At 39.0% G+C, this 21,824-nt stretch overlaps 1 protein-coding gene across 3 annotated transcripts in view; it reads right to left on the bottom strand.

Moving 5' to 3' along the window:
* Positions 1-493: 493 nt before the first annotated feature.
* Positions 494-21,824, bottom strand: part of GYS2 (glycogen synthase 2) — a 47,451-nt gene continuing 26,120 nt past the window's right edge. For all 3 annotated transcript variants that reach the window (XM_027790457.2, XM_005240111.3, XM_027790458.2), the window contains exons 6-16: positions 17,514-17,631; positions 16,983-17,103; positions 14,401-14,507; positions 11,183-11,242; positions 10,472-10,550; positions 9,710-9,823; positions 6,650-6,776; positions 5,536-5,631; positions 3,798-3,961; positions 2,535-2,615; positions 494-1,411 (exon numbers count right to left, since the gene is read on the bottom strand). In XM_027790457.2, the coding sequence (XP_027646258.2) occupies positions 1,196-1,411; positions 2,535-2,615; positions 3,798-3,961; positions 5,536-5,631; positions 6,650-6,776; positions 9,710-9,823; positions 10,472-10,550; positions 11,183-11,242; positions 14,401-14,507; positions 16,983-17,103; positions 17,514-17,631 (1,283 nt within the window). In that variant the 3' untranslated portion in view covers positions 494-1,195. The remainder of the gene's footprint in view (positions 1,412-2,534; positions 2,616-3,797; positions 3,962-5,535; positions 5,632-6,649; positions 6,777-9,709; positions 9,824-10,471; positions 10,551-11,182; positions 11,243-14,400; positions 14,508-16,982; positions 17,104-17,513; positions 17,632-21,824) is intronic.

Genomic DNA, 21,824 nt, shown 5'->3' with positions numbered 1-21,824 from the left:
ACCCCAGCCAGCAACCAAGCATCATGCAGCTGCTCGCTCACTCCCCCCCAGAGTGCAATGGGGGAGAGAATCAGAAGAGCAAAAGTGAAAAATACTTTTGAAAGCTTTCTGTAAGAACGAAATGTCTAGTTCTCGTTGTGAGGTTCAATTATTCCCCGAGAACATTGAAGTTTGAGGTGCTTCTCAAAGTTATGTCTGTGGGGCAGACGTGTTCTTGGAATTCTTTTAGCATTATTTGTTATGATTAGATCTCTTCTAGAAGTGAAATAAACCATGGACTAACTGGGAAATTGGAAAGAACTAGAGTTACTCCTCTTTGAATGTTGTCACATTGCGCTATGGCATGTAGGTCTGTCTGCAGGGGAAGGTATTACTTCAGGGAATTTTGTCATTCTCTTTAGTCAAGTCACATTAATTTCCTCCTAAACCAGTTTGTTAACAAACTTAGAATCTGAGACAAGATGAAAACAATAGAAGAGACATACCAGAGGAATCAGAAAATAAATGGTCTGCTGTTTATTGTGGGTCTAAATGTCTTTAGAAAAATGACTTAATTTGTCTCTCAAATTCAAATGCCCACTACATAAGACTTTATATTGTTCCACAAGCAGGATGTTTCATCACTGGATCAAGACACTTCTGTGTATTGCAAAAAAAATTTTAAATGATGTAAGCTTACAATAAACAGCATAAGGAAATAGAAAGACCATTTTCTTTTCAGTGTATCTTTTTCAACCCTGCCAAGGCTTCCCCAATGTAACACTTCTGTTTCCCTAAATTTTTTGAGCTCTGGCTTAAAGTTCATGTTAGTTTAGGAGGCGAAAAGAGAAACATAAAGGAAGCAGGAATTAATGTGGGGCACCCATAATGGACCTATCAGCATAGATTATGATTAATATAGATAATTATGTAGAGAAAGGTATGCTTTGCAGTTTGTATAAGGTCCTGAGAGGACTGTCACATTCTCTAGGTTTATTAAGCTTGAGAAATCTCTTCTACCTCAAAGAGACACAGAAAAATTGTCATTTAAACTACTTTCAAGGTGGAATAATATTAGGCTTTCCAACAGTGTAGCTCAAGTAACATTTAAGATTCCCCTAATTATATCTCACTGTCCTTAACACAAAGCTTGCCAAGCCTACAGGAGAAACTGTTGAATGGATGGAGAGACCCTGCCAGGGTCAGAGCAATGAATTCAGTTCCTGTATTCTCCATGCTGCTTCTTTTTTCCTTGTGGCAATACTCCAAGAGAAAAGGGAGACTTTATGTTTTGCCTATCCCTTTCAGCTTCCTCATCCTCATCATATCTTTCATCCTCATCTTCATCTTCACTGTGGTGAGGGCTGGAATGTTGAGAGACAGAAGGTGATGGTGGCACCGATGAAGGCCTGGGGTACCTGAAACCTTCCGTCTGGCAAAGAGAGAAGCAAGTTGTATGTATTATTGCGGTTCTCCTCAATTGGTTGTATACAGCAATGTAAGGCTATCAACACTTCAAAGGAAACCAACAGTGGGATGTAAGCTAGACCTGTTCTGCACTCTAAAATTAAACTCTCCTGAACCCAGATCCCCTCAGTCCTTCTCTGCCAGTAAGTACACACTTATATGGCAGTGATCTTTAGTCTCTGCCATAAACAATATGCTGCCCTTCCAGCACTGCCTTTTGTAAAATATATTTATTGAGCCTTAAAACTGCTGACACAACACAAAATCCTTCTGTATTCTGTACTCAGAATATGCTTATTGAAATACAGAGGTTTTCTAGTTATAACGTCAGTGTCTAAAAACCAGAAGCAAGCAAGGGGGTTTGGTCTGAGCATCCTTATCTCCTCCTTATTTAAAAATAAATAAGTTGCTCTCTGGAGGTGTCTGGAGGTTTGGTTTCAACTAACATTGCTCTTACATTGGATATGAGCAGCCTCCCTTCTCAAATTGGTGCTAATATAAACTATGCAAGAACTGTTTAAAGGTGTGCCTTTCAACTGAACCCTTGCAGTTCCAGCCATAGCCTCATCCTCACATACCATGTTTAGATGAAGGCAATACATTGCCTTGCTTTCCCTAGAACATCCTTTTCTCAGGTCCCATTCGATTTGGTTTGTGCAGAACGTCTCCATGGCATTTATCAGAAGCAGAATTAGAAGCTTCCACTCTTCTAACAGGAATTTCAAGGGCCAGTTCCTCAGCTGGTCTAAAGTGCCATAGTTCCACCCAGGCCACTCTAAGTCACCTGAAGAACTGTTCCTGCATTGCACCCGGTACCCCTGGTGTTTGCATCTAATACCATTACAGCTCCTGAGTGGGGCTAGGGTTTACAAATTGTTGAGCTTGTAACTGTAAGTTCCTACTTCCCTTCAGTTAAAAGAAAACTTGCTGTCTTTTCTCTCTTTCTGAGACAGACAAACAGACATTCTCTCTCTCTCTCCCCCCCTCCCTCTCTCCCCCTCCCTCCTCTTCCACCCCACACGCCCCCACCTCCCCCTCCATACAGTAGCTAAAATGCAGATGAACTCATCTCCAAAATTCGACTGTACCTTTGGTGGAGCACTTGGTTCCATCTCAAATTTATCTGGGAATGTTCTGCTGAGGGCCAAGTGTCTGGCATGCATGTAATACTGCAACATAAAACAGAAGCCTTTACAAGTCAAGTAAGTCTTGGGTAGATTTAAGAAAGAAAAAAAAAAAAGAACATAAAATTAGTATCTTCTAAAAGATGACGCTGAACAAAAGCTAAACATGTTTTCAGTTAAGCATCCAATTGATATCACTGCTTGTAACACACACATTGCAGTGAAGTAGCGCACCATTCATGTTAGATTCATACTGAAGCAGAGTCTGGAACAGAAGCTGAATAAGGTTTCTGTAAGACTAAGATGTATTAAGATGGAAGCCAGCACTTGTCTCAGTCTGTGTTGCTCTTACTAAGAGGCAGGTATTCTTTATCTCTCAAGATAGAATTGGCTCTTTTTTAACGAGGAAAATGTACACCTTTCAGTGTGCATGTGAAATAACACACATAAACTTTGGACTCATCCTTGCATAGGAAGCATGTGTAACAGTTACAGAGAAGTAATATTTATGAGTTTACTGAAGCCTGGTATTTAAGGATTTGGCAAAAATATTTACGGATCCACTATATTCATGAGTCTGCATCACATGCGTGGAAAAAGCAGCTTGTCGTGTCAGGGTCTTTTGCTGTGTTGGGAACTGTATAAACAGAAAGGTTCACACACAGGTATCAGGGCAGGACAAGGTCCAAAATAGCTACAAAACTGATACACGTGCATCCACTTCTTTGCTCCTGTGGACCTGAGAATACTGCCTTGCAATTGGCTTCTTAGTAGACAGTACTGCAGTTTTTTCTATGTCAAATTAAAAATACTGGTTTGCCTTTAAGGCACAGAGGTACTTTAGAAGTGTTGAGGACCCACAAGGCCAGGGAGCATTTTAGGAAGAACAGGTAGGATTTTTGAAAGAGTCCAGATGACTTTGGAGCACAAATTGTACTTAGTGTAGGGTTGCCAGCGTTGTCAGAGACACAAGCTTTTCACATTGTCTTCAGCACCGGGAGCACAAAGACCTCAATGTGACTGGCTTCTGCTCTAACCTATTCAGTTAAATCACGTCTCTCCTTACCACTGGAGAATGGAAGCATTACACTGAAACATAAGGGCAGGCTTTGCCTTTTCAGAACAATGATGTCTCCTTGCATTGTAGCATGATGCCGAAGACTGCTAGAGAGATCTATGTGTCTGTGTCTGGAATTTTTAATACTTCTGTTACATAGTTTCACACACCCTGCCTAAGTATCTCCAGTCCAACAGATCTGAGAGCCTCTCAGTTCGGTTTCTTTGGATGATCCTCTGGCGACGGGACTGCTGACAAAACCCATACAGGAACTGAGTCAGCTGGTTGCATGATTCATCAGGTGAGCGGAACCTTCTGTCAACTATGTAGATGCCTGAAGGACACAAAAAAAGGCAAAGATGAGTAAAACTGAAAATGGTATCTGACCTCTTACATTTCCATCCTACTTTCTGTCACATAGTCTTACAAACATTACATGTATTATATGTTCTTTTTAGTGTTAGAAGACAGTTATATCTGGAATATTCCTCAACATTCTGATGGAATGAAAACCTGCAGAGAAATGTGTATTTTTTATTTTAATTTTCTTTACTTTTCAGGATTAAATTCAGCAAATTATTCAAAATTTGGAATCTTTGTTGTTGTTGTGTAACTATAGAATCATAGAATCATTTAGGTTGGAAAAGACCTTTGAGATTATTAATCCAACCATTAACCCAGGACTGCCAAGTCCATCACTATGTCCAAAAGGATTCAAGAGTTTCTGGATAAAGACATATCATTTTTATCTCCCATGATTACTGACTGCTTAAAAAACCAACTAGTGCTTTCATAGTTTGCAATAGAATTTATAAATGTAGATGGTCAGAATTAGCTTGTAAAGGGGAGGTTGTATTTTCTGTAGAAATATAAGTGTTTCCATAGAGATAGCTATCTTGTATACATTAGTCAATATACAATCCTGGCAGAGAGAGCGCCAAGGTAAAATTTGCCTCTATGTAGTTTGTGGAGACCAATACTTTATTCTTGCACCTTCTTTACACCAGTGTGTTGGGAAGAATAAGGCAGTAGACCTCAGCTATCTTAATGGACAAGACAGACACAAAACTACCTTAACTGAAGTGCTTGTTGTCCCCTAGGAAATGTACAGCAATTTATGTCAACGCTCACATCTATGTTTTGGCAGAGAAGAGCAGGTGAGCTATACTCTTGGTCTGTGACCTTTCTGAAGGTTCTCAATGAGATATCTACCCAGGCAGGTGTAGCTATATTTTGCAACCAGCTCTACCCCTGCCCCTGGGTCAGGGCATAGTGGGTACCAGTCTGGAGCTTCCACTGCCTGATGGTGCAGACAAGCCAAGGTACTTAGAAAGAGGCCTTAGTTTGGGCACATTTTCAATATTGTCTTGAGACACCAGGAGTTGGCTACCTTCCCCCTCATCACATTCCAATCACAAACTATTTCTAAACATTTATGAACAAGTTCTTATTTGTAAGTAGATTCCTTTTATTTTCACAGGTTTATTTTTTAGACTACATGATAATTTATTCTTTGGTGTGGGCAAGTTCACTGGCCTCAAAGTCCCAGTACATCCTTCTCGGACTATTCAAAGAGAAGCAGATTTTCACTGCTTCTTTGGAAGGGCTCAGAGTGTAACCAGAGGCATTAAAGGGAAGTGCTGGGAGACTCTAGACTGGTATGAGGAGTGCTGAGTTTGGAAAGATAAGCCAGACAAAAGGTTAAAGGGAGACAAAAAATGAGAGAACCTGGAGAAAGCTTGAGCAGCTTGTTCAACATAATGAAATATTCAGAACTCTGATTATATTGCCCCAATGAACTACACTGCACTAGTTAAAGCATGAAATTGAGCAGCAACAGCATTGTTGCTGTGCTTTTTGCTTTCCCAACTCAGAGGCGGTATGTTGATAGGGTGTTAAAAATTTTACCATAAGCCGCTGGGTCAGCAACATGTTCCTGCATGAAACAGCCGAATCCAGAAAGGTTTGTGGTTACACTGGGAATGCCCATCACAGTACATTCAGCTGCCAAAAGAAACAGACAAAAAGCCTTTCAGGGCAATATGCTTTGAATAGTTTCACCTTGAGAGAAAAAACGAAAAAGAAACAGGCAGACAGAAGGTCCCATAACACTAGGGCTGCTCTGAAAATGTCAAGTGAAAACTATTACGCTTTGCTGTGGATTTGGAGAAAAAGAAGAAAGAAAGAAAAAGAAGTTTTAAAGAGAAAATTTCACATTGTTTGTAATAACATATATTTGTGACTCCCAGCAGCTAAACTGCAAATTTTCTGGGAGTCCAGTGTTGAAACAGAGAACCCAACAAATGCTCTTTAGAGGGGCACTCCAACTTTCAGATGTGTGTCGAGACTACAGAAGGTATTTTGGAGGACACAAAAACCCCAGGCACCTAGGCTTTGATCTTCATATGTATCCAAGTTCATAGTTTGCACTGATTTCATCAGGTGTTAAATGTGTTTTGTAAATCTGGCCCAAATTTTTTAAGTCAGAAACTATATGCTGTCTGTATTTTTAGAAATTTTCATTCAATTCTGTGAAATTCTCTACCACTGCATGTAGTTGTGGAAAATATCTTTGATATGGTGTTACATAATTCTATCAAACTTAATTGTTATCTGGAATTAAATCCATTGAATTATGTCAACTGGTAGCATCAGGTTTCTTGCCCTACTTTTTTCAATATGCACATTCCTCTAAATCTTCTTTTCAAATCCTTGAATCAAGTTAAGAATGAAGTCTAAAAAATGACTTTTTGTTCTAAAGCCACATAAAATCAAAAGATTACATGTTAGTATGGGAAAGGGTCCAGCGCAGGGACAAATGTGAGTAGTTGTCAGTCAGTAGATGCCATTTTATACCACCTTGCCCCCAAATTTTGCCAGCAGTAAGACCTTTGCACTGCAGAGGAAACAGAGTCAAAAGAGTTTTTTCAGCACTCCAGAAGAAACTGGCTGCAAAGCTATTCTGCATCAACAGAATGGGTATACTTCACCTAGTATTGAAAGATGAATACAGATTGCCTACCTGGAGTGTAACCCCAGGGTTCGTAGTACGATGGAAATACACCAAGGTGGCAGCCTCTAACAAAATCCTCATAGTCCAAGGGCAGCAACGGGCTTGTTGAAGAAAGAAACTCTGGATGTAGGATCACCTGGATATTCAAAACTTATATTAGAGGTGAAAGAAAACCATCTTCAATACATTTTAACTATCAATTAGCTCAAGCAATTTCTTCACTCTGGTCTTTTCCTAAGTATCTGGACAACACCTCCTTTGCCCATCTGTTACTTAATTGACTTCCCACACTGAAACATATCTTCCCTGTGTAGTCTTGTCCTGGAAACAGTACTGATAACGAACCCTTTTTCTGGACAGTTCTTGAGCTTTATCCTTGTTGATCAAGGAAGACAATGAGCACTGAGAATTATGCTTAAGGCCGTGGCATTTAGCAATACTTAATTTGATTCTCTTGGACTGTTGTGCCAAGGTACAGAGTATTGGGATGCCTTGTTCAAGAGGAGGCCTCAGGAGGATACAGCACTTCTGAGCTTCACAGCATCCAACTGAAATACAGGAATGCTTATGGTTCTTTCAAGAAGTGAAAGGATTATTAAACCAGGCATATTATAGCCCCATGGGCCTGAGCGAACCTCATCAAGTTCAACAAGGCCAAGTGCAAAGCTCTGCACCTGGGTCAGAACCTCTCCTAGTATCAATACAGGCTGAGCACAGAATGGATTGAGAACAGCCCTGAGGAGGAGGCTTTGGGATGCTGGTGGAAAAAAAGCTCAACATGGCCTGGCAATGCGCACTTGCAGCCCAGAAAGCCAACCAAATCCTGGGCTGCATCAAAAGAAGCGTGGCCAGCGGGTTGAGGGAGGTGATTCTCCCCCTCTACTCCACTCTGGTGAGATCCCACCTGCAGTGCTGTATTCACCTCTGGGGCCCCTAAGATAAAAAGGACATGGACCTCTTGGAGTGAGTCCAGAAGAGGGCCATGAAGATGATCAGAAGGCTGGAGCAGCTCCCCTATGAAGACAGGCTGAGAGAGTTGGGGTTGTTCAGCCTAGAGAAAAGAAAGCTTCAGGGAGACCTTACAGCAGTCTTCCAGGTTCTAAACAAGGCCTACAGGAAAACTGGAGATGGACTTTTTACAAGGACCTGTAGTGACAGGACAAGGGGTAATGGTTTTAAGCTGGAAGAGTGTAGATTTAGATTAGATATTAAGAAGAAATTCTTTACTGTGAGGGTGGTGAAGCACTATAACACGTTGCCCAGAGAAGCTGTGGATGCCCCATCCCTGGAAGTGTTCAAGGCCAGGCTGGATGGGGCTCCGAGTGACCTGGTCTAGTGGAAGGTGTCCCTGCCCATGGCAGGGGGTTGGAACTAGGTGATCTTTAAGGTCCCTTCCAACCCAAGCCATTCTGATTCTATGATCCTCTGCCTAGGCTAACTAACCTTGCTGGAAGACAAAGCTTATTGGGCTAATGTCCTGCTTTCAGGACCCAGGCTAGTTTATCTGCACGTCTCTGCAGGGCTTGAGGTCACTGACTTACATTCCTCTACTAAGGAGAGAAATGCCTTGTACATGCTGTCCAGTCAGTTTTGGGAGGGAGAAGCATGAGGAAAGGGTTTAACCTTCTCTGGGCTTTTTCCCCACATAAACCTACTGCAGCCATTATTCCATGTCAAGGATATGCTTTTATCCTTTCTTAATAATATAGTCATGCTACTCACTTGAGTAAATCAACACATGAATGCATTCAACCAGTAAGTGGTCTGTAAACTCATTATGCAAGCTTATTTGACTCCAGTGAATCAAATAAGATTTTCCATTGGCATTGCTGAGGCTGTTTTTCACATGCCAACGGTGTCTGAATGGATATAGCATACATCTCTCAAAATTGCTTTCCATTTGAAGTTTACAGAAATTTTGTCCATGACATTCAGCTCATTTAGTATTAAGCCTGTTCATGCAGGAGGTATTTTTCCAGTGGTAATGACAGGTTTGTACAAACTTGACATATACGTAGCCAATCAAGTCTACTGAGAAGCAGGAAGAAGTGTGTGCAGTGTTTATATGCTATCTGCTTTCTCATGAATTCAAGCAGTTAGTTCTGAAGACTTTTTCATTACATTTATATACAGTGCATCCTTCCACCCTACTTTTGTTACATCAAGTTTATTATTACCATATAATGCTCTCAGAGCTCATTGGAGACCCACACTTGGCAGAGAATGCGTTAAGCCAGGAAGAAGCAACTAGGAAGTTGAGGAAAATGTCTACTCAGTTATTGCCATGGGTTTAAAAACCGAAACACTGGGAACAAATGATATGTCATTGTAAGAGATACTATGGATCTGACGTTAAAAATGTTTGGAACAGAAAAAAATGCAATTTTAGGTTCTACTTTGAATAGATAGATGATGAGATAGTCATAGTTAGCGAAGAGAATGTCGGACATTCCCAGACCAAAACAGACTTTGGCACACTTATGAAAGCAGGAGATGATAATTTCTGTTGTCGGGCAAGATAGACATGGAAGTCAGGAAAGGATTTATTTACATGCATCGAGCTTCAACAGTTATGTAAACAAGACCACAGCAGGAATGGGAAGTATTTCTGCTCAGGAACAAAGCCCTGGTTACCTTCTACAGCAAACACTAAGCGTCAGGGTGCTGTTCTTAAGAGACAAACCAATACTCCAGAAATGTCTGTGCTCGAACTCTGACCTCCAGTTTTAAGCAAATGAATCTATTACAGAGTTTTACATCTGGGTGTAAATGACGTGTGGCACTTTCTGAATTTCAGGAGTAGTAGCTCCTCATTCAGTACAGGAGGCAGCAATGAAAACAAATCCCTAACATCAGATTTCTAATTTGGTTAAACGTCAACTGAGGATATCTGTGAAGTGACTACTTGTTATTCCTGGAAACTAAGGAAGCGGGAGGTCTATCAGTATACTACATTAGTAAAATACTTCCTTATCAAGAAGTTGACTGCATTCCCCATGATAATGATCCAGAGTGAGACTGTTTAAAGAAATTCCATTTTATATCTAAAATGAAAATGACAGAACGTACCTTTACTCTGTCTGTCCGGTTATTGAAAAGGCCAATGCGTCGGATGGTGTTGAGGATTGGATCATTGCCATCGTCAATCATGTTGTGGGTGGTCACTGGGGGCAGACAGTGTCGCTAAAGAGAGAAAAGACAATCCAGAAGCCAGACAAAACCATTGCAAAAAAGTCCTGTTACCATTTTCCAAAGTTAGTGGAAGACAGCAGGAGATTTTGTTATCAATGCAAATAGGTTTTTACCCTTTCAATTTAAGGTAAGAAGAAAGTTGCAATCATATAATATTGTCTTCTGTATAACCAAGGCCATAAACGAGACCATAAAATCTGTCACAGGACTTGTTTCACTTACCTCAAAATACATGTATTTGTACTACCTTTTAGAAAGGTCTACCATTTAATTTTAAAGGTTTTTAGACAATACATTATGTCTCTTAAGAGATTGGGTTTGCGTATCTAATAAAAATGGAAGAATCCAGGCTTCAGGAACAATGCAAAGTTCACACTTAATGAAGAAGAAAAGAATTAGGAATTTTGGTGTCCTGCATGTAACTGGAGGAATATTCGTGAATTCCTCAGAAGAATTAGTTTGGGTTGTACTCTCATTAGAAACAGTCACAGGTGATCTTTAAATGCTACTGATGAGAAGCATATTTGCTGAAAACTTCATTTCAATGCATGCATATTGCTATCTGTCATACACAATCCTTGTACACAGTCATGTTTATCATTTATACTAGATATTTGTGTAAACAATAAATTTTCTGACCTGAGTTGAAAAGATGGCTCTTTTCATAATGGTCATATCATCTCGGTCAAGAATCTTGTTCAGGTCTGGAATTTCTCCTCTGTGGAGGCAACACAGAACCTATTTTACCAAATAGCTGTATAAAGAAAATTAAGAAACAGCAAACAAGGTCTGATCTGAGGCCTGCTGATGTCAACATGAATCTTTCCTTTGTTTCATGAGCCTTCTATATTCCCTACATTTTGTTCTCCCATACACTTGCCGACTTTCCAATCAGCTTCCAAAAAAGCTAAAGAATTCTTTTTTTCTATTTGTCAGCCATAGCTTGGTTTTGCTGAAGTTCCAGTCATCTAATCTGTGCTTTGGGTCATTCACTTCCAACTGTCTTTAGAAAGGACATGACTAAGCCACTAATACTTATTTCTCTCATGTTTTTTTTAGGCTGACCCAGCTTGTTTTTGACAGCGAGTAAGCCTTTGTATTACTTAGACATCCTCAATGTCTCTTAAGACTCTTTCCACAATGGGGTGTTAATATTTTTAAATTTTTCTCCTTCGATTTGCCTGTTGATCAAGTAACCTGTATATGGAACAGAGGGTTCCATTACCTTCTCCTGTGCCCTTCCTATAAATGCCAAATTTTGTACAAAAAGAGTAGAATCACAGAATTACCACGGGTAAGAGAGCTGAATACATAGATCTGCAAGGTAGAGCAAGTAACTTATGTACTCACTTTAGCAGGGCATTGTAGAGTTTCTTTCCAAACTTTTCTTTCACAGATTGTGCAGTGTCCCTAGGAAAATAAATAAATATATGTATAAAATAGGAGAATCCAGGACAAGGATAGAATAAAAGAGATTCCTGCTGTTGGAAATTAAATTAAATTGTGCTTTCACATATACTGATGGAACCAAGAACGTAGAAGCAGATAGAGGTCTGGTTGTCAAAGCTCTTTTATCCAGCCAGCAGCCATACCGACAGATTTCCGCACAACTGAGGATTTGACCTGCATCCAAAGATGAATACACTGTGAAAACCAGGAGCAGACCTCACTAGCGATTACTTCTAATATTTTGCTCTGATAAGTAGACCACACTTTCATCTCAGCTATGGAAAAAGAGAGCATATATATGACTCTACACAGAGAAACATGATCATTAACACTGGACACTAATGAAGACAGATAGGTCTCCAATTTAACTTGACCTGGTAGAAAGATGTAAGATCAATGAGTTAAACAAATGGCGATTTTAAAGCAAGCTTCTCCATTCACTTCCTGCCCTATTTCCTAACTCAAAGATTTTTGAAAACAAGTGTTAGATTAAAGGTAGTTTACTATAAACTAGTTTGCAAACCAAAAAACAATTCCTGGAAAGCTCAGACAATGTTTTAAGCTAATAATAAAGCCTGTGCCAGACAAATGTTATATTTTAGCAACAAAAAACTCCAGTGAACAACTGCTCTAAATTCCAAGTGTCATTTAAATTATCCTGCCCCTAGCTGAACTAACTTGAAAGTACAGTTGGAAGTGCTGCTGCCAATAGCAAGTGAATGCCCACTTTGTGGAAATTTTTCTGCCTTTAGGATTTCTAAGAATTATACTTTGAGCTAAGACAAAACTTGTTAAATGAAATCCTAAAATTTACCAAGCTGAGAATCCTCATACCTAATTTTAGTTCTTCTCTCCTAAACATCAAACCAAATGGATCCAAAACCCAGCAAGCTAGTCCCTTCATGACTGTATTTTCACAGATTTGTTCCATGCACAATATCCAAAATTTAACCCAGATAGGATAGACTCTTTCAAAAGCAGAAGAAAGAAGGGATTTTATATCCCAGATCAACCATCATCTATTATCTTGTAAGTGCCAACCTCTTCTTGTATTCAGTTTCTGTGGCATCTTTAAATTATGTAATACTGATACCAGGTGGTTTTATCCAGAAGCTCCAGATTATGACCATGATAATGCTACATATAATGATGCAGAGGGTATTTTGCTTTTCACAGAACACAGTGAGAAGAATAGCTGTAAGTAGCAGTTTTTGCATGATTTCACATCTTTAGGTTTACCTTTACTGTTACTATTATGCCCGTATTATTGAGTACCAGACAAATAACCATGTAGTAGAGATGCAACAGGAAAAAAAAACAACTTTGCAATTTCATTTAATTTAAACTTTCCTAATATCCATATATCATTTATTTAATATATAACTGTTGTATTATATTCAAACATTACATACGTTATATCAAAGACAAAGCAGAAGCCAAAAGCACTTGTTACAAGCATGGCTGTTTCTCACTGCACTCATGGTTTTACTTTCTCATTAAAAACTCTGGCTATGTTACCCTGCTTTAGCCATCTACCGTTTAAGCCAGTTGCACAGATCCTCCACACATCTGCAGAGGGTGACAGTCCATTTCAGAGGATGATTCCCTTCTCTCATCTTAGACACTTGCTGAAGTGCTATAGGATGAAGCATCATTTGGAGTGAACCATCACTCTCCACTGGCAGTGAAGGCAGCTGAGATGCATTATTTTTAGGAAGCCAGAGTTGGACAATTAATTCCAGCCTCAACATTTGTGGTACCTGTTTCCAGAGTGGTAACCAGGTAGAATGTTTCCTGTAAGTCCCAAGAAATGTTGTGTGATGACTCCAGAGATAATCTAGAGAGTAGATATATTTCTCACATCTGTCTTCTTTTCCAGATACGTCAAAGCTAAATGATTTCAATGATCCTTGTTAAACTATTTCTGTCACTGGTTTTGTGCAGGTTTAGTATCCGTTAATCAAAGACTTCAACTTGATTACTGATATCCAGAAACTGAGCCAGAGATCATCTGCTGGAGGCAGTTAATGAGATAACAAGAAAAATAGTATCCTTGTCTTACACAGTGCCTTTCATCTACAGATCTCTAAGTCGTTTAGATTTCTATCATTTTATAAATATAGAACTGGCAGCAGAAAGGTTAAGCACAGTGAGACACAGGCATAAAAGCAGAAACTAGGTCTTGTGGGTTTTAGTCCCTTAGCTTAAAGGCCAGCTTCCTTACTTCTGCAGCAGAATTTAACCACCCGAGCCACATGATAAGGTGCACTTTTCCATTTCCCTGCTTAGAAAATTAATGTGTAAATACATTAAATGAAATGGAATTTTTCACTGTTTTTAAACAAAATTCATCATTGATAACCCGCCACTGGTTCTGTTTATGAATTTGAACCTTCAATTTTGCAATTTCTCTCAGTTCAGAAATACCTCACAACGTGTGTCTTTTCCCATGTAGAATCACATAGCAGTTAAAGTGAGGTAACGGTTAAGTCTGCCCCTGCTTTGCTTTTCTGTTTGGGAAGTTGTAAAATGAAAACTGTTAAATTGAGAAGGGCTGTGACAATTTTCTCTTTACAGCTCTAAGTTTCACTGCTTGGACATGGCCATCACTTATTGTAGGCTATATAGAAAATTACAGACAATTGTTATTAACTGTTATTCTGCTGGATTAGACAGTAAAATTTCCATATTTCTAAATAAAAAGGATGTGTAATTAATTTCTGTTTCCCACCGGTGGCAGGGAAGCTCATGCTGATAAATTAGTAGGCAGTCCTTATTTTGTGTGAGCTCAATGGTATGTCCAAGGGAGTACCAGAAACAGGCAGAAGACATCCAGAACACTGGATTTTCTAGAATCTTTCTCTCTGCAAAACAAGTACTATTTGCTAACTTGTTACAAAGAATGGCAAGGCAAGTTTACTAAAAATAACCTAGGATAAAAAAGATAAATATTTGCCCTTATTTATCATTCCCATCTCTTTCATCCCTACAAATACATTCTAGTTACCCACAATCCTCAATTTTAGCAGAGCAAAAAGCAAGAGCATTATTCTTCGTCAGAAACTTTTGCATGTCTCCTCAATCCACTGTACAAGACCCTCAGTGAGAATGGCAATTACCAGAGCTGCTTCCGCACCGCTTGTCCTTTCAGGGTTTCCACATTGAAATTGTTTGTCTTTGCTGGCATGATGAAGAACACAACAACTGTAACATCAGTCTTATGAACCTACATGGACACAAGATGCAGAAAGGTGAAAAAAAAAATCCCACTACAAGGTATCACAGCCAACTTCAAGAATTAGCCACAGGAAAAGCCAATGCACTTTGATGAATTGTCCAGGAAGGCTCTGATCTTCTACCTCTCCTTTTAGCTATGTAGTTTTTGCCAAGTCAGACATATAGCTAAGGATAGATACAGGTAAACAGATGTCACCCAATGCCAGTTTGGGCTGTAGAGATCTTCCTGACTTCTCACTGTTTAGAGGCCATGGCTTAGGATGTGAACGTAAACTGCAAAAAATAAAAATCCTACACATTTTCTCACCTGACACAAACTATGTTGGCTCAACAGAGTAAGCAATTAGTTTACTAGCCGAGGTATGCCCAGCATGGGGTGAGGGATTCCCTACAGCTGCAAGCTGAGCTACTTTCCGTAGCAACAGTGCCCCAAATCTATGGGCCGAAAGGGGCATGATAGCAACTGCTATCTAACTGAAACCCAGCAAAGAATCTGCCAGACACACTAAAACCTACAGGTAACTTCTTGCTCATCTCTCATATCCAACTACTGCAAAGGCAAAAAGGATAAGCTGTAAAATCTGACCCTTTACTTATAGATGGTTTCACTTGCTGGTTTCTCCTGTGCACTAACAAGTTCTGAATGCCAGGTCCATGAGGGATTCCTCACATGGAGCAGAATGAGGTTGTATTCCTGTCAACAGCTATTTAAAGAAAAGCCAAGAGTGAACTCTCTTCAGGGCTGTAAAAATTAATTTACCTTGAATTGCCTCCATTCTAAACTTTAGACACACAAACATGCTATTAGTATCCATGATCTCAGACTGAGGTACAGGGAAATGTATAAAATAATCTATGGGACATATCTATCACTGTAAGGTTCTTCCCTTTTCTCTCTTCAAGGCAGGTACAAGGTCTATCATGCTATGATCTCAACATGTATTAACAATCTGTCCCAACATTCACATTTTATTTCCAAGACATTAGTAAGGTTTTTAAGTAGAAAAGGAAAAGAACTCGATAAAATAAAATGATTCCATCCAATGCTATGCATTTTTTATGTTCAGGCACACCACTGGGACTTGTTTAAGAAGCACCATCATTCGCAAATTCACAAATAATGCAGGCATTTTGCTGTTCCCCATGGAATTACCTCTTGAAATATTTACCGAGCAAGTGTTCTTTGAAAAGCTATTCGGGTGCTGGCATGCATATTAGAACAATAACTCAATAAAGCCAGGCTCAGCTTATGGAAGAAGCAAGTGCCAGTATCTGGTTCTAGAGAACTCTGGAAAACTAGCCTGTTTCTTTTGACATCAGCCTAGCTTGTCATTGATGTCATATAAACCATCAGATAAAATCAGAGATTGCTGCAATTGTTGCTTAAGCAATTCTTTCCCTCTTACCACATAAGACCTTCCGCATTATCAGCATTCATAGTTAACAGCCATGTTAAATACCACTACCAGGTAGCTGATGTTGCACAGCATTGCCAAACAACAAAAGTCAGTTGTCTGGCAAAGTTGTAGAAGAAAAACTTAAGTTATGTGAGGCAACCTGTTGTGTCAGTGAATGGATTAATTATTTCCAGAAAGTCCACAGGCTCTAACGCTGTATTAATAGAAGGTGGCAGTAGAACAAGTGCACGTAGGGCCTTGAAAATCAATATTTTTTAGCCCAGCTAGCAATACAGCATCAAGATTTTAATCCAGGTTTTCCATATCATTGAAATGATAGAGTACAAAAGAGAGAGTCTGGGACAACAGATAATTGATTCTTGCTAGATGACTGAAAGTTATTAGCATGATTTTTATTTTAAATGTATCAGTCTTTGGGATACATCTGGAGACATTTTCAACAATCTCATTTGTAGGTGGCAAGTGCTTTGCTCTTTGCTTATGACAAGGCCCAGGTCTTATCTTCATTAAAGTATTCCACAAAGGCATATAGAAACATTGCACTCATTTTTTCACCTGAGGCAACAGAAGCAGGAGTGACTTCCCCATGCTTATTCTTCAGGCCACTGCCACACTGTGAATCTTGATGCAAGATTCCCATCCAATGTGATAATAGTACTCAAAGATGTAAAAGATCATGGTCAGGTCCTAATGAATTAAGCAGTTTCCTTAAAAAGGTATTTTTTAATTGCATCATTAAAGGATTATTTCTATTTGCCTTCTAATATGTAAACTTTCAGGGTAAATTCTTGAATCATATTTTCAGTGTTTTTCTCTAAAAAACAAGGAAGTAACCATGGATTAACTTCTTTGACTATGTAATCAATTATTTTTAAGCAGCCTGAGATCATTGTATACTCAAATGATTCAGCGAGAGCGCTTTATGAGAACTCTGAATATCCTCTAATTATTTTCCTATAAACCAGAGTATGACATAGAAATCCTTGCAGGTGACTTCCATTTGAGCATAAGCTCTATGTTATCTACATTTGAAGAAGCTTTCTTACCCTCAGCAAAAAGTTTAATCTTGATAAGGCTTCTAGAAACATATCAGCTCCTTTGTTGGAAAATTCGTATCTCCCAGCAATGAAGAAAAATAAGGTCTTCTCAAGACTGAAGTCAAGGTGGCTGAAACCAAGCAAACAGAAACAAGCACGAAGTATTTCTTAAAATATAATCAAACAAAACACGCAACAGATTTCTATTCTGGAGGAACTTATTATTCCAAGAAAATAATGGAAGGGAGGCTTTTTTGCTTTCTTTAAATTTAGTTAACTATCTTAATCTGATAAACTGCATCTTGGGTAAAAAATGAAAAAGAATCAAGATCTTCTGCCTGGTCCCACAATCTGTTAAGCAGAGTTAGAACTGGTGTCTAAAATTCCTTTAGCTTCTGACTAAAACATCCCAGACAGATATTTGAATACATTGGTAACATTTCACCTTCTCTGTGAAGTACTTGTTAGTCTTCCTGCTTTGGTTCTTGCTTTAAATAGCATTGGACAACCATTGCTAATTTTTGAAAAGTAAAAGCATACCCATAGAAATGACCTCGAATGAACTCTTGGATCCTAGCCTTGTACATGGAATGCAAATTCTGAAACTCATGCATTGCTGAAAATTTCTTAATGTTCAAGCCATTTGGGGTGACAACATCTGGAAAAGCAGAGAAAAGGCAGAGGTAGATATCTTCAGAGTCAGAGAAATCTTTAAGGCAAGAACCAATGTGTCTTTCAGTTGTCAGTATATGAAGAGTTTATGTACTCATCACTCACGATAGGGAACAGCACTGTCTTAACACAATGGTCTTCCCCAGCTTGCTCCACAAAGCCATTGTATGTGGCACTCCACCCTCTATAGTGTTGAAGTGGCTTGGTACCATTTTGACCTGTACTCAAGCATAGACCCTACTGGACAGTGAGGTCTCCACATGCCCTTCCGTCCCATCAAGACTTAAGTAATGTCTCCATTTAGCCATACTTTTTTTTTTTTTTCCCCTCAGTATGTCCCTTACCTCTTTTATTCTTGATACCACTGTTGCCTGCTTTGTCACTACAGATTGAAAACTCTTGAAAGCAGAAACTGTGCTGTACTATGCACTTGTTTACAGCATGGCACAAGAGAAGTCTGTTCTGTTAAAACTTCTGAGGATTTACCAGAAAAGGGAGAATATAAGAAACAGTTTTTAAAAGACCTTTCAGTAGTTTGTTGGATTTCCGCTAAAAATAACCACAGAATAGTATGCTTTACACTTTTATGGCTACTCTCCTCAAAGATTCCAAAGCATTTTACAATTAAAATTTGTTCATTTCCAGTATCTTCTAAGGTAGAGTCGCAGGATATACACAGAAGATAGACATAGTATGTTCCAGCCAACACTGAAATTCAGTCTCTCTTCACCTTTCTGGTAGAGCACAGCACCTATGTAAAGGCTTGCCCTAAACTGAGTTGAAGTAAAAGGAAAGAAACCTGTTTTGAGTTGGCTTGTGGAAGTCATGTATGGAAACAAAAGCGGAGGCCAGTTCCCCAACAGATGTATTTCATAGTAACACAACTGACTTAAACAGACCCATACTAATTTGTGACACCAGAGATTCTTTAAATACAAAGAAACTTCAAAGCAGCAAGGAGCGCTAATTATTAGAGGATACACTGGTGCCAATTTATGCTTATTCTCTTGGCAAGTGTCATTAGGTGTCTAGTAATCGTTAACTGTGTTTAAAAGTTCTATGCATCATCCAAAGGACCTTCAGTAAGATCTAATTCCCTGCCACACATGGTTCACACAAACAAAACAGTATCTCCTTTGATCTCAGTGCCCATGGTTAACTCCCCACACACATCAGGGTTACTGATGGGAGTACAGTCTCTTCCTTGCCAGCGATACAGGACTTGAATGTTAGTTCTACTGTGGTTTTTCAGTCAAGGATGCCTGACATTCAGGGTTTCTTGTCCCTTCTCCCAAAAGCAAAGGTTTGCATGTCTAGCATTAAGCATCAGACTTGATAAAAAAACTGTCTCTTATTTCTGGAGATACAGAGATGTCTTTAAAACATCTATGGTTCCTTTGGCCGACTACTGTCGTGGTTTAACCCTGGCTGGCAACCAAGCCCCACACAGCCACTTTCTCACTCCCTTCTCACACAGAGGGACGGGAAGAAGAATCAGAAAGGAATGTAAAACTCAAGGGTTGAGATAAGAACAATTTAATAGATAAAGCAAAAGCCGTGCGTGCAAGCAAAGCAAAACAAGGGATTAATTCACTACTTCCCACCGGCAGGCAGGTGTTCGGCCATCCCCAGGAAAGCCAGGCTCCATCATGGGTAGAGGTTACTCGGGAAGACAAATGCCATAATGTTGGATGTCTCCCCCTTCCTTCTTCTTCCCCCAGCTTATATACCCAGCATGATGTCCTATGGTATGGAATATCCCTTTGGCCAGCTTGGGTCACCTGTCCTGGCTGTGTCCCCTTCCAATTTCCCGTGCCCCTCCAGCCCTCTTGCTGGCAGGGCCTGAGAAAACAAAAATTCCTTGACTTAGTATAAATATCACCCAACAGCCAAAAACATCCATGTCCTATCAACAATATTCTCACACCAAATCCAAAACGCAGCACTACAGCAGCTACTAAGAATAAAATTATCCCAGCTGAAACCAGGACAATTACATATCAGGATGATCTTAAAAGTAGTACAATCGGTTCTCCATATGCTGTCCTGTACATGTGCCTGACATTTTTCATGCAAATGCCACAGCCATTTCTAATGACCTCCTTGAAATTTACAGTCTGCTTTAGCAGTGTATGTATTCCCCTGCCAGGTAAGAGATCCCCGATTAATATTTATCTTGTAAAGTGCTTTTAGATTTTCGAGGTTAAACAGCAGTAGATAAAAAGAATACATTTATTAGTAACCATGAAATACCAAAAATTTCAATTGACCTGTCTTGAAGTACACACTTGAAACTAAAGACCAGCCTTTACCAGAAAATCAGAAATCTTTACTTGAGAGGTACTTCAGATTTGGTTCTCAATGGCAAGAAAGGAGAACTGAATTCCTGTCTTCTGCTACATAGCCCTAGGACCAGCTCTGCACAAAGACCTATGTGACCTCATGTGAGTGGGGGATCACCAGAGCAGAAACATCCTCCATTTCTCTTTGTCTTTACCAAAAACATACCTTCTCCTTCCTCTGACCTGCTTCTTGTTCAGCATGGAAGAATCGGCTCATGCAGGACATAGCTTTGAGACTGCAACCATTTAAAGTTCTTCCTAATAAAGTAAGAAGCCCTGACTGGGTATTTCTGGCCAGTTTCCATCCACTCTTTCAGATGTATTTATCAGGGAGTTTTGGACACTCATCATCATCATCAGCCTGTATATAACCTACTCCCATATTCTTTGATTCAACAGCAGCGTCTTTTACCCTTTCATCAGGATTGGGGCTCGATTCATCTCTTATTTAAGCCTTTGAGATACCGAACAGATGTGGTGGTCCAAAGCATCCAGTTTACTATTTCTGCTCAACATACAATAATATTTTGAATATGAGCGATGCAATGTGCCCTTGCCCCAGGGAAGAAGTAAAGGAAGAGAGCTTTGCTCCTATTTTAAGGGGTTTGATTTTTTTGTTGTTTAATGAACGAATGGCATTTGTGTTTTAAAACTGACCAAAGTAGGTCAAATCAGAATGCTTTGACTTCCATATTTATAGGAAAGAAATTTGCATTAATTTGTGTAATGATAGCACAGTATGATGTTTTCTGTTGATAAATCACTAAGATTCAGGGTTGACTCATACTTTTCCAGTTTGCTTCTATCATCTTGATCAAATATATACAGATACAAAGTCTAGATCTAGGTCTTAAACAATACTTCAGTCTCTTCAAATTTTGATTCAAAGTCTTCTCTACTACTACTGAGAAATACGTTTCATATATGAATGAAAATATTAGAAATCCCATAATATCAGTTTTCACATCACAGGAATATAATTTATGATCACTGACAGAATATTGCATGATATGTCAAAGAAAACAGGTTCAGCATTAGATACTTAAGCTTTTGATAAATATGGTTTGATAAATTATTGATCAAATAACAGCAGCAAGTGAAATCAGTATAATGCAAGCAGTCATTCTGCCAAGTTTAGACTGGTAAACTGGTCTTTGTCCTGGTGCAAAATCTTTCTATGCAGTCATGTCGAATGAATTTTAAAGAGTCTTTTCCAAATGATGAGATTTATAATTTGAATTATAATCCAAGTATAATCCAAGTTTAATAATGAGAAAACAGAGACTGCACTACTTACTACATTTCCTCAGTTACTAGTTAACAACTCTGTTACAAAGTTTACTTCTGTGTATATATATATATATTACTTCAGTTTACATCTGAATAAATTCAAATGTAAATTAAAGTTAATTGTGCCAATTCAACATCCCCCTTTTAAAAGTTTATTTTCAAAGCAGGTCAAGAAGTGTACACATTCTTTCAATATTCACATTCCTTTGCAGAATTCAAGCTTAATGATCTACTGAAGGATCGCTGACCTTTCTGAACAGCCAATGTCTAAGTTGGTTTCACAACTTCAGAAAGAATAGATAGTATGAGAATAGACTCCTACACAGTTTATTTGTGGGCTAAGATTCAAAGAAACTATTACTTATTCCCATCAGAACATATTTTCACTCCTAAGTGTCTCCTAGGATTTGGGGTATCAGTTTCTATGGATTTTTTTCCTAGCTCTGTCAACATGAAGCATGATATGTATCACAAACTTTTAAATCCAAACATTAAATATATTTACTTGGTTTCTTTAAAGTTGCAAGAATAATAAAAAAAAGCTCAA

The sequence above is a fragment of the Falco peregrinus genome, chromosome 6 (genome assembly GCF_023634155.1).
Source record: "Falco peregrinus isolate bFalPer1 chromosome 6, bFalPer1.pri, whole genome shotgun sequence".
NCBI classification, from domain to species: domain Eukaryota; kingdom Metazoa; phylum Chordata; class Aves; order Falconiformes; family Falconidae; genus Falco; species Falco peregrinus.
This window is presented reverse-complemented; position numbering and strand designations above follow the sequence as displayed.